Source organism: Artemia franciscana, chromosome 10 (assembly GCF_032884065.1).
Source record: "Artemia franciscana chromosome 10, ASM3288406v1, whole genome shotgun sequence".
Classification (NCBI taxonomy): Eukaryota; Metazoa; Arthropoda; class Branchiopoda; order Anostraca; family Artemiidae; genus Artemia; species Artemia franciscana.
This window is the reverse complement of record NC_088872.1, coordinates 49,348,825-49,361,702: the sequence shown is the minus strand read 5'-3', so window position 1 is coordinate 49,361,702 and position 12,878 is coordinate 49,348,825. Positions and strand designations below refer to the sequence as shown.

Genomic DNA, 12,878 nt, shown 5'->3' with positions numbered 1-12,878 from the left:
GGCTTAGAAACCGACTAATATTGAACTCAAAAAGAATTTATTCCACCTATTAAATGAAATATAAGGTGGTCTCTGGTAGAGACCACTTTGACACATGTGCAGAAAAACTCTCACATCCGGTGAAAAGAACTAAAGTGGTTCTTAGTGTATTTCATGCACAATGGAACTTTACAAATTGAGCAATACCATTTTTTGCGATGGGGCTCAATCTTTGTACTACATTGAACCCATCTTCTTGAAATACCCGGAACAAGTAAGTGCTTTGATTGATTCAATCTCTTTTCTGGAGGAACGTAAGGCTTAAGTTTGGCGATAACCTCAGATTTTCTGGATGGCCAACCTCTCTCACCCTTGCACGAATAACTTCCAACCGATCCAGTGACAACGCAAATTTTAAATTCCTTCAACGTCATCTTGTTAGCATCGGGTATAGTGGACAACTTGAACAAGACAAAGGCATTGACTGTTGTAATGTCGACGAAGTGCCAGAGTGGGTGTTTTCACTACTTTCTGCTTTTCCTGTCTATCGTATAGAAGGAAATCAACTTAACAGCTTTGTCGATGCAGCCTTTAAACTTGTTGTACTCGACGAGCACGTTTGGGCATGTAACTTGGGTATCAGATACATCTTTCTCCTTCCTATTGATCTGTGTCATTTCTTCTCCTTTGTGAAACGTCAAAAGAAGTTGTATACATCGTTTATCCTTCCAGCGTACACAGCGGATTCAATCTGCCCTCACATCATAATTTGAATCACCTCGTCTCAGCTCTTTTTTGGCTTTGAATTTTGGTAGACCTTTACGGTTTTTACCAACTGTACCACAACCGTAAAGCTTATTTTTCTTCATTTTTTCCATAAGATTTTCTGAACTGAAGAAGCTGTCAAAATAAACGTGATAATTTTTGCCTTCCAATCCTGTTGTAAGATCTATAACTACTCGTTCTCCAAGTCCAAACTCGCTAGTGTCAGCTAACTTCCCAGTGTAGACCTTAAATCACAAACAAAACCGTGCGTGTCTGCTCTGACCCTAATCTTGTAGCTTCGTTTATGGGCTTTGTAGGCATATACTGTTTGAAAGCAATGCGTCCTTTGAATTTGACCACACTTTCGTCGACGGCTTGCTCTTTAGTAGCCTTGCACGTCCTTCGAAAGCTTGAGCGTAGTTTGTCAATCAGCGGTCTGATCTTGTGGGGCTTGTCATAGTTGTCACATCCTTTCCGGGGTAAGATCAAGTTGTCATTGAGATGAACGTGAGCAAGAAGCCAGCTGAAACGGCTTATATTCATCAGCCTAGAGATGTAATTATCTCTGAGCTCTTCGTGACTTGACCAGAAATATCGATAAGATGGTTCTGTCTTGACACCCATAAGAATGTTTATTGCTAAAAAAAACTTTCATTTCATTTCGAGTAGTTGGGAAGAGCGGAACACCTTTCTAAGTAGCATATAAGTTCGTTTGAAATACGATGAGGTCAATAAGATAAAGATCAAACAGCTCGAGGAAAAAATCCACTGGATTATGTAAAGCTTCTATCCCAATGGGCCCCTTACATACGATTTTGCTTGAAAATGTTGGCTAAATAAAAAACTCGTGAACATATCAAATGTCCATAAGCTTTAATTGTCAGAGGTACAATTCTTATCATTCAATTAGCATTGCCACCAGGTAAAAAAAGCTCACTAGAATCCTCAGAAAAGGTAACCAATTTAGTGAAAAATTAATTAACAAATGTGGCTACCTTTTTTTTTTAAAAGAATAGGAAGCGTGTAGTTTTCAGTTACCTTAGCGAATAGATGAAGACTATGTCGTTTTATTAGGGAGACAGAAAGTATTTTACATCAAATAACAGTGACAAGGATTGAATAATTTTAGGAAAATAGTTTGAAAAGCATCCGATGTTTTAGGGAGGAAAATTAGAAAGGCATGTATATTAGCGAAAATCATTTAAGCAAGATGGAATAGAGAAATGATTTGTACAAAAATTTTCTGAGTGATGGACCACACAAGAAAGATATAAAAGTAAATGAAGCAGAAAGGGCATCAAAGTATTAATCAGCGAGGTGTAAAATGGAGGAATGGCACCAATAATTCGGACTTTTCCAATTGAGGATACGAACAAACTGTTAACAAATGATAAGGGTAGATGAAATTGTAGGGAATGACATTGAGAAGAATAACAAAAAAACTTCAACAGTATGAAAGTGAAGAAAGACTTATTTTGTAAGGACAAGATCGAGAGGGAACCATGGGCACCCGCAGAAAATTTTCCAGGGGGAGGCAGACGCCAGAATAGCAGTGGTGGCAGGGGGAATTGATTTTAGGATACATTTTCTTAGGAATAAGTTTATTTTTAAATACATTTATTAAAAAAATTATCAAATAAAAAGAGTAACTTAATTTGTAAGCAAACTGAAATAATTTACTTGAGTTGTTTTTTGAGTTGATTGCTAAGGTTGATTTTGTGTTAAAAAATTCGCTATTGGCTTTTGAGAAGATTTGGAATAGAAAATGTCACTCTTACCCAACAGTTTACTTTCCATTTCTTGTATCCCTTCTTAGTGCTGATATGTGTCGACTTTTTGTTGCATTGAACTAAGTTTGTTTATTCGAATTATCTTAAGATATGAAGTTTCTATCGAGACTCTTGCTATCAAATCTCATCTGACTAGACACTCAACTCAAAGCAATTTACATAACTTGTGCTGAGGGAGGAGCTCAAAAGGAGGCTGATCATCAGTGAATCTATGTGATAAATGTTTTTACCTACAAGTTTAGCAGGGGTTTCAATTGAGCTTTTGACCGGTCTAAAATCTAGACAATCAACTTGAAGCGACTTCTATAAATTCTGATGAGAGGGCGGCTCACTATGAGGCTGACCGCCAATGAATCTCTTTGATAAATGTTTTTACCTAAAAGTTTAGGAGGGGTTTGAAAAAAAAATGACAGGGTGAATTTTGTCATTAATTTAAATTGTTAATTTTCGATATATTGACAAACCTTTCATTCGACACTCAAGTAACTGGGCAGTTTATGATGAAATTATTTTCCAATTTTTGAAGTTTTCTTTTGGATTTTTAAGTCAATAAAAATTGTTCTTACTTGCAATTTTATTTTCTTTTTTTATTTGATCTACAGTTTGATTTATTGCCAATAAAAATAGTTCCTAGTTATCTGATTCTTAATACTAAAAATGTTATATATTAAAGACTCAAAATTCTTAATAATTTAATTATTTAGATTTAATAAAATTGTTTTTTATATGACTATTTTATTCAATAATTAAATCATTTTAATTATTGTTGCTTGAAAAAAAATAATAAAAAAATAGTTTAATTTCAATAACCAAAAAAAATTCAATATATCATCGCACTCTGACGAACAAATTTAGTCTGACAAGACATGACACCTGCAGGGGGGGGGGGGTCTAGCCGTATCTCAGAATCATTTTTTCTTTAATTTCTGGGCCCTTATTATTCAGATTATCAAATACATTTCTTTTGGTGATTACGCCCTCCCCTCACCCCTCCCAAATTTTGTTTCTTATTGAACCACCATGCATACGTGCCTGTGACGATAAAATTGAGTCGATAACCCTGGTCTAACAATGACTGTCAACCTGAGAATACATAGATTTATGGTGTTACCAAGCAAAGGCTTTATTTACTCTCCCCTAAACCCTATAGCAATTGACAACAAAAACCAGTGAAATTGCATAAATTTTTGCACAGCCAAATTTAAGGGAAATGGGAACTTCTTGGGAGGGTGTAAAGAGGGAGGCTTCGAATAGGTTGGGATGAAGAACGAGCTTGCGCAGCTGTGTTGACCTCAGGCGGCTTGGTGCAGGAGTTAGTTGTTATCAGTAGTAATAGTAGAAGAGTCAAGATAAGTTAGATTTACCTCGAAAAGTAAGTAGAATAGAGACAATGTTAGAAATTTTTTAGGGAGAAAATACACATGGAGATATACGACGTTCAGTAAAATAGTATTTATGTACCTTTGTCACAGCGAAGTGTACAAACTCAAGGCCAAAGACTTGAGTCCAAATATGCCTGTCACAAAGCGTTCTTCATCGAATAGTGCCACCGTTATGAACAGCCAAGGAACTATCACAACTCTCCATAGGTGTGTTGACCTAGCAGTAATATAAGGTCTTTGGGAATTCCTTACACTTAGCGTTATTATCCAAAAGGATTACCTAATATACTCACAAAACCAATAAGATACAAAAACAAATTTGCTTCCTAAAAATTAAAAAATGGGAACTTTTCAAATATGATATCACATAAATTGAATATAACAATGTCAGCTTTCACTATCCTTGAGATACGAGGGTATCGGCATGGGCTCTAATGGTGCACGTATCACTGGAACTTCCTCATATGTTTCTTTTATAACTTCCAGTATTGATATGAGAACTGGCTCCTAGAATTTAATTGAATGAGGAAAGACAATTTACAAATTGATCCAAAGAGTATGGGCATAACTTATAAGAGTGAGACCTGACGCTAGAGCAAAACAAAACGATCAACGCCACCTACTGTTTAGGCGAAACTCAACATTTTTTAGTGTAATAACAAGAAAAATTAATCTAATTAGCGTGATTGTTAAAATTAGGGTACAGACAGGAATAGGATTACAGAGCTTGGAAAAACGCCAATTGTCACTAGATGCTAGATCGTGCTGATAGTTTTTTTTGTCGACACTAGCACCAGTTTCGACTCTTATAAGTTACACTCACGCTTAGCATTGAAAAAGTTTATAAGACGCATAAAATGCTCATACAGACATAAAAAGCTATGCTGCCTTTTTACAACTCGAGTAACTTACAAATCATCAAAACGCTAAAGCTCAATATTATTTACAGTTCGTGGTAACGAACTGTAAGTAAGGAGCAACCCGGCTCAATAGTAGCCGAAACTCTGAAAAAACGGAATTTTCATGCAATAGATACATCAAAAGAATAAAATTTTTATGCTGATTTCAAATGTTTAAGTTTCATCAAATTTAGTCTTACCCATCAAAAGTTAAGAGCCTGAGAATATTTGCCTCATTTTCAAAAAGGCACACTCTAAAAGTTATAGAATCTTAACGAAAACCACACCATCAGATTCAGCGTATCAGAGAACCGTACTGTCGATGTTTCAAGCTCCTGTCTGCAAAAATGTGGAATTTTGTATTTTTTTGCCAGAAGAAAGATCATGGCTGCGTGTTTTTTTTTACAGGGGTGATCGTATCGACTCCGTGGTCCTAGAATATTGCGAGGAACAAAAATTAAAATTTCTAGTGTTCTTTTAAAGTGACCAAAATAATTGGAGGGCGACTAGGCCCCCTTCCATGCTCACTTTTTCAACAAAGTCACCTGATCAAAATTTTGAGATATCCATTTTGTTCAACATAGTCGAAAAATCTAATAACTACGTTTTTGAGGATGACTTGATCCCCAACAGTCCCCGGGGGAAGGGCTGCAAGTTGTGGACTTTGCTAATTGTTTACATATAGTATTAGTTATTAGGAAATATACAGACGTCTTCAGGGGGGATTTTTGCTGGTGGAGGGAGGGGGGTTCGGAGGGAGAAAGTTACGTGAGAAAGTTACGCATCTTTCCATGGAGGAATTTTTCATGGGGGTAGAAAATTTTCCATGAAGGGGGCAACGAATTTCCCAGCATTATTTAAAAATAACCAGAAATTAATAAAAACAAGGTTTTTCAACCGAAAGTAAGTAACAACGTTAAAACTTAAAAAGAACAGAAAATATTATGTATATGAGAGGGGTTGGCAGTTTCCTCTCCACAATAGCTCGGTCTTACGCTACAGTTTTTTTTCTAACTTTTAAAATATGTTATTATTCTAATTAAACAGCCTTTGTGATTAAAGAGTTATTCTTAAATAATTGGAGGAAAAATCAAACTTCGGCTATTATAAGGTTATCATTAGTTAAAAAAAGTGAAATTAATATGCAAATTTCTATTTAATTATTCATGTACGATGAGCAATCTTCAAAATCTGCATGAATTCAAAAACGTTCAGAAATTCAATAAAAAAAAGAAAGTTTTTTAACTGAAAGTAAGAAGCGATATTAAAACTTAAAAGGAACAGAAATTTTTCCGTATATGAAAGGGGCTGTGCCCTCCTCAACGCCCCACTCTTCACGCTAACGTTTTTGATAGTTTTAATAAGTAGAGCTTTGAGAAAGAGTAAGTTTTAGCTTAAATAGTGGGGTATTGAGGAGGGGACAGCCCCTACCTATATGGAATAATTTCTGTTCGTTTTAAGTTTCAATGTCGCTCCTTACTTTCACTTACAAAACTTGTTTTTTAGTGTAATTTTAACAAAAAGCCAGTAAAATCCTGTTTTGATCAGTACAACTACGACTCAAAAATGACTCTCGGGCCTCAGAAGCATCAGCACTCGTTAATAAATAATACTGGGGTACAGATTTTTTATTAGAAATTCAAAATCCAGATCCTTCTAAGAACCATAATTTCTTCCAAGAAGGATTGGTCATTTAATAATGACAGTATATCATATGTTAATGTAATATAATATAACAAGTTATATATTATTTATTTGGTTTTTTCATTAATAAATCCTTCCTTATTAAAAATAGCATGTCAACAATCTATAAATTAACATACATGATAAATTATGGATTTTTTTCACCTATAAATATTTAAAATTAAATCCTTTTGAGGAAACTGCATAATGAAATGAGTAGTATTGGGGCTATATATGTATAGTCGAAGGGGGCTATATATTCGATTCAAGGGGTTATATATATGAATCTAGTTCCAGAAGATTAATTAAGAGACATACGTTTACAGCAGTATACAGCGATATCTTGGCTTGTGCCTTGTATTTTTACTTGATTGGATTTTATTTAAATACGAGTTTCCTTTCGTTTTTCTCTTTATTTATTGTATAGATTTTGTGTGTTGTCTCTGTTTTTTTCGTGTCTTGTTTAAACTACTTTATACATATATATATATATATATATATATATATATATATATATATATATATATATATATATATATATATATATATATATATATATATATGTATATATATATATATATATATATATATATATATATATATATATATATATATATATATATATATATATATATATATATATATATTTCCTCCATTGACAAATGCTTCCAGATGTGAAGCCGAATATTTGGATTTTGTTTAGTATTAAAAGTTTGTTTGTTTATTTTTGACCCTTGTCTTATTTAAAATATTATAACAATTTTTTTCTATTTTCATTCGCTTAAATTTGAAAATTAAAAGTCAGTGTCGTCTATGAAATTATTAAAATTGAAAGCTTTGGCCCAAAAACTGCTACTTTTTCCAATTTTTTCAGACTTCTATTAGGAAAAATCGGAAATCAAAAATTAAAAATATAAATTGTTCAACTATCACCCAAGGAAAGGGAAAATCTGGCCTTGTATTTTTTTTTTATATTGACACATGGAGGATAGTGAACTTTACGAAACTACTTATAAACATTCAAAACACAGTTTTCAGATGAAAATAACTTTCATATCTCGATATTTATTATGACAATTCTTGGACCAAAACAAGGAAATCAAAAATCCAGATAAAAAATGTACAGACATAAGAAACTTATTAGAAAATAACGCAGCTATATATATATATATATATATATATATATATATATATATATATATATATATATATATATATATATATATATATATATATATATATATATATATATATATATATTCGAGTGGGGATTTCTTACCCCCTTTAGACATAACAGTTTTTTTCATCTTCAAACTACTTCTGTCTTCTCTTTATCTCAATGACATTAAAAAAGGTTGCCATCTAGCTATCCTATGCAATGCCACGTTACTTTCATAATCAAATTACTATTATTAAAATCATAAGAAATAAATATCGTTATAGACACGAGCAGAGCTAGGACTTTTTTTTTTCTAGGGACATGGCTACCAGAAGTCAAGGGAGGAAAAGAGGTTGCGGTTAGAAGTCATCTTAAGCATTTAACACTTTAACAGTCTTCAGTCATGCATTGTATCAAACTATTTCAAACGTAAAAAGCAAAGGTATTTTTCAGCAGATTAGATTGTGTAGTATTCACGTGAATGACCGTATCCAGGAGTTTTTTTTCAAGGGGAGGAGGGGCAAAAGGATTTATTTCAGGGGGGGGGGGGTACAAAAAAAATCAAAAATTTGTTTATATTCATTTTTGTCCCGTTTTACGAGTCGGAGAAACATTTCAGGGGGGATGGCCCCTGGAATTTGCTAGAAAATTTAGCATGGGAAAATAAATATTCTAGCAATTTCAGAACTAGGGAAACTAAAATTTTTTGACAACATGGAAAAGGTTTGGAAGGATATGACGGCAAGTCTGCAACGTAGATTAGAATACTGGAAGATATATCAGAGGTCAAGGGTGGCTTTGAAGCCCAGGTGCTTCCAAAGGCAGGGAAAAATTTGTTAAATGTTCCCCAAAGGAATTGCCTGTAATACTATACTAAAGACAAACTATAAGAATAGTTTGAGGTTCGTGTTTGACTAGCCGTACACCAAACAATAAGCTGTAGAAAAAACGTGGTTCTTTCCAACTTCTCGGGACAATAATGAAATAAAGGTTAAATAAGCTAGGCCAAGCTTGACAGACGAAGGATGACAGATCGTAAAAGATTGCGCCGTATTTTATGTAATTATACTATTAAGCCTATTGTAAATCAATTCTGTGCTTAATTTTTTTTTGTCTACAGTTTCATTGATGTATTTTATACAATCCTCAATTTTGAGGAAAATAAACTAATAAAGGCATTTTTCGGCGAATTACCTTGAGCAGTGCTTATAAGTTTCCGGCACATATGGCACGGGTAATTAAAGATTCTGGTAAATTCAGGTAAATCCATTGTTAGGGAATCTAAAGCTATTTGAAAAACAGAAAAAAAGTTTGGAAGAATAGGAAGGTAAGTCTGGGGCCGAAGATTAGAAAACTGGAAGAAACAGTACTGACATGGGTTAAATGTGGCTCTGACACATGGAAACTTCTAAAGGCGGAGGAAGATTGTTTCCCAGGCAAATTGTCGAAAAATAGTTTGAGATACTCCGTTTGACTAATCATATATCTAACAATAGGCTGTAAAAAATGTATTCTGATCCAGCTTTTCGGGACTATAATGAAACAAAGATTAAAATGGCTAGGCCAATCTTGAAAGAGGAAGGAAGATCATCTATCTCGGACTTTTTGACCATCTATCTAGGGCTGAGAAAAAAAACAAGTTGCCACCAAATACGATTGGAAGAGTCCACAAGAAACAATTTAATTAGAACTGGTATTTAATGAGAGGAGGAGGAGGCAAAGTGTTCAGGTTTGAATAGACTAAATGAACAAAGAGCGTGCAGAGCTGTGTTGACCTCAGGCGACTTAGTGCTGCAGAGAGCTGTTAGCATCAGGAGTTAGCAGAATTTTAAACCACATTTCACAGCAGAATTAAACACCTCTCTGCTAGACTTCTAAAAGATGTACAAACCATAAATTTTAGAGGACAACAAATTAACCCATGCGTATTTAAATTAAAAGCACTTTTGGAAGTCTAGATTACAATTACTTCTAGTTTTTTAGTGAGAGCGTGACATTTCAACTGAAGTTCCAGGAATTACTGTTATTGCAGAAAATTTATTGTTTAGCAAACTTTCTTATTCTACAAAAAGTCACTATCTCTTGATTTTCAGCGGAATTTTATTGCTGTTAGTGTTAAATGATGAACAAACCTTGAATTATGGGTGATGACAAGTAAAACAATCTTCATTCAAAGCTAAGTACTCTAAGATTTCATAAATAATTTTGCATTAAAAACTTCTAATGATTATAGAGGGTGACCAGTAAAATAATTTTTATCTAAAGTTTAAGTACTTTTCAAAGTTGTTAAGTAATTTCAAATCAAAAATTCTAAATAATGTAGAAATCATGGATTGTAGAGGATAAAAAGTAAAAGTAAAAATAATTTTTAAATTTTTCAATAACTCAAATTTTGATCAGTTGAAAAGTCTAATTACTTTTCGTAGTTTCCTGATTATTTTTTGTTTGTTTTTCTTCTTCTTTTTTTTTTACAAAGAACGCACGATTTTGACGAAAAATCTAGGAATCATCCTAAGTCTGAAAATTTAATATGTATACTAATTCTTGATCCTGGGGAAAATATTAACTAGTCTACAAGTCTATTATAAATCTAAATGAATGTTATTATAATTGGAAGATTTCTAGAGATTACCGCATTTGGTATTAATAAATAAATAATACTGAAACAACTACTACCAAAATGCCACTAATAAAAACTGAAAAAGTGCAAAGCATCCACTTGCAATTTCGATCATGTTGATCTTTGCCCTATGACAGCCTGTGCCGACAAGTCTTGCAGTTTTGCTGATAGTGTTGGTAATTTATTATTAATTATTATACTAATTATTATTTAACTAATTAAAGTCTTTTAATTATTTTGACCATTTGTCTCGTTTTAGGCATGATCCAGCATTTTTGGATTTTAGCATGCCAAGCCATAGCCAGACGCTGCTCCAAGCAATAATCCCAAACCCGAGCCGGAGGACTTGACTATACAAGGGGGCAACAGCAGAGTCTAAGAAACTCGCCCTTTCGATATTCCTCCATCAAGTGGCAACCAAGACAAGTTTTCCATATGGACATCACATTACTGGATCCCTTCTTTGCAGTCACCGTGGGTCAGACAAACTCTGCTAATCTCCGGTTCCGTTTGCAATTCTCCTTCTTCCTCTTTCCCCACCACCCCCTACCCCAATCCCTTGATCTTTCCTTCCTAAAATGTCAACCTACTGCATTGTAGGTTCGTAACAACCAACTTCGTAACAGGTTTTGGGCATTAGAAGAAACTGGCCTTGCAGAATCGAACACGAGGAAACCAGCTGCCCAAGGACTAAGGTAAAAATCAAGGCAAATGAATACTCTTCTAATGTTATTGTTCAGCATATTTTTTGTATATTAATGCGGAAAGTTTAAATACATTTAACATTATTGATCTGGAGAATTTAGCTCATATAAAGCTTAGTAGTAGCGGTAACAGATACGCAAAATCAGGATCTACTTGGTTTGTCTGGTTATAATAAAGTAATAAAGCTGCGCCCATATGACCACTGGCTTTTAAGATAGAGGTAACTGCACTTGATGATTATGACGAGATTCTTTGGGTATTTGCTATTTGTGTTTTTTATTATATCCCAGGAAAAGATGTCAGTTCTCAAAAAGTTTTTCGGAAAAACTTCAATTAAACGCTGACTACGAAGTGGGTAAATACCTCAAGGGTGGCACATTCCTGCTTGGTAACGCTAACAAACCACGCATAGATTCTTTGGGAGCAGGATTAGGTCTAAAAGAGTGAGTTAATTGCCCAACAACAAAAGGTGAAAAGACTCTGGGCCGCATAGCTACTAACATATCTTAGTTCCATAAGAAACCATCATCAGCCCCCCCCCCCCCAGTAGGAGGCAGCTACAACTTCACCCTCGATCTGCACCTGCACCTACACCATTGTTTGGTCTCGGTAATTGGATCACGACTGAAAACTGGGACTGCATAAATTCTATGGAAAATGACCACTGCTTTTCATGAAATTTTTTTCGGAATTTCTGTTTCTATTCTACAATTTCTATTTTTCAAAAAAAGCAACAAACATTTTTCAGCAGATCATCCAGACGTTAAAATATAAATAAAAGCAGGAAAATGAGACATTTTTAGAGGAAAAAACACAAGGATGCGACTACCCAGAAGAATAAAATCATACGAGTTACCCTTCAGGAAGCACTAGGGTGCTACCAGGGCCGTAATTTGCAATGGGACAGGAGGGAGGCAACTGTACCTCCCATACGTTGCCCCCCGCGAACCCAGTTTGACCCTCTCCCCAAGCTGAAATTTAGTTTCTTCAAAAATTTTGTCAAAACTAAGATAAGCGTGCGCAATTCAAGCATCTACAGAAAGGGGCAGTTTTTTTTAGTATATCTTTACCTTTAAGGTACTATACAGCTCATTTTTCAGTTTTCATTATCATTTTCACTTGATCTAGAAAAATTGGCTCCTAATTTGCCCCCCCCCCCAAGGGAAATTGACAAAATTACGCGAGTGGATACTACCGAAAGAAAGCTTTCAATTATTGGATTCAAAGTCTAGACAGTTGTACAAAAGGATAAAGCACATGACAGACAAAACACAAAATGGACTGAATTTTGGCTGTGATGATCGAGGTAAAGAAACTCCACATCGCCTAAACATTCAACTGGCAGCGATTGTCTAGTTACTTCCCCCACTAAACTCGAAGCATTATTTAGCTCCATCTCCAAATTGTATGGATTGCCCAGTCATAACGGAACATGAAGTTCTCCTCAAATTGCAGAAAATGCAGAGGACCAGCATTACACCACTCGACATTCTAGTATGGAGATATCGCTATTGATATCCACCCGATATCGATTGTATGTACCCGATATCGATACCAGATTGTATGGACTACCCAATCATCATGGAATCTGAAGTTACCCTCAAATTGAAGAAACCACTGAGAACCAGTATTATACCACTCGATATTCTAGTATGGAGATATCGCTATCGATATCCACCCGATTTCGATTGTATGTACCCGATATCGATATCGATACCAGATTGTATGGATTACCCAATCATCATGGAATCTGAAGTTACCCTCAAATTGAAGAAACCACTGAGGACCCGTATTACACCACTCGATATTCCCCTTGACCTCAGAGTTTTCCTGAATTTTTGAGTGCTCTGTTAACTTTAATATTCAATAAGATCACGAGATCAGGCTAGTACACGC

At 34.6% G+C, this 12,878-nt stretch overlaps 2 protein-coding genes across 7 annotated transcripts in view; both read right to left on the bottom strand.

The window, feature by feature from the left end:
• Window positions 1-990: 990 nt before the first annotated feature.
• Window positions 991-1,368, bottom strand: LOC136032490 (piggyBac transposable element-derived protein 4-like). The gene has a single exon (XM_065712801.1). It carries the CDS (start codon window positions 1,366-1,368, stop codon window positions 991-993), a length of 378 nt encoding a protein of 125 aa, XP_065568873.1.
• A 2,856-nt stretch (window positions 1,369-4,224) lies between these two features.
• The window catches only part of LOC136032310 (transcription factor A, mitochondrial-like), a 56,071-nt gene continuing 47,417 nt past the window's right edge, over window positions 4,225-12,878 (bottom strand). For 5 of the 6 annotated variants that reach the window (XM_065712603.1, XM_065712605.1, XM_065712607.1 and 2 more), the window contains exon 6: window positions 4,225-4,423. In XM_065712603.1, coding sequence (XP_065568675.1) covers window positions 4,304-4,423 — 120 coding nt within the window. In that variant the 3' untranslated portion in view covers window positions 4,225-4,303. The remainder of the gene's footprint in view (window positions 4,424-12,878) is intronic. The other variant, XM_065712609.1, reaches the window with a different exon arrangement.

What these genes read in the sequence shown, in the direction of transcription:
- LOC136032490 (XM_065712801.1), bottom strand. Translation starts at nt 1,368, where the DNA reads ATGGGTGTCAAGACAGAACCATCTTATCGATATTTCTGGTCAAGTCAC.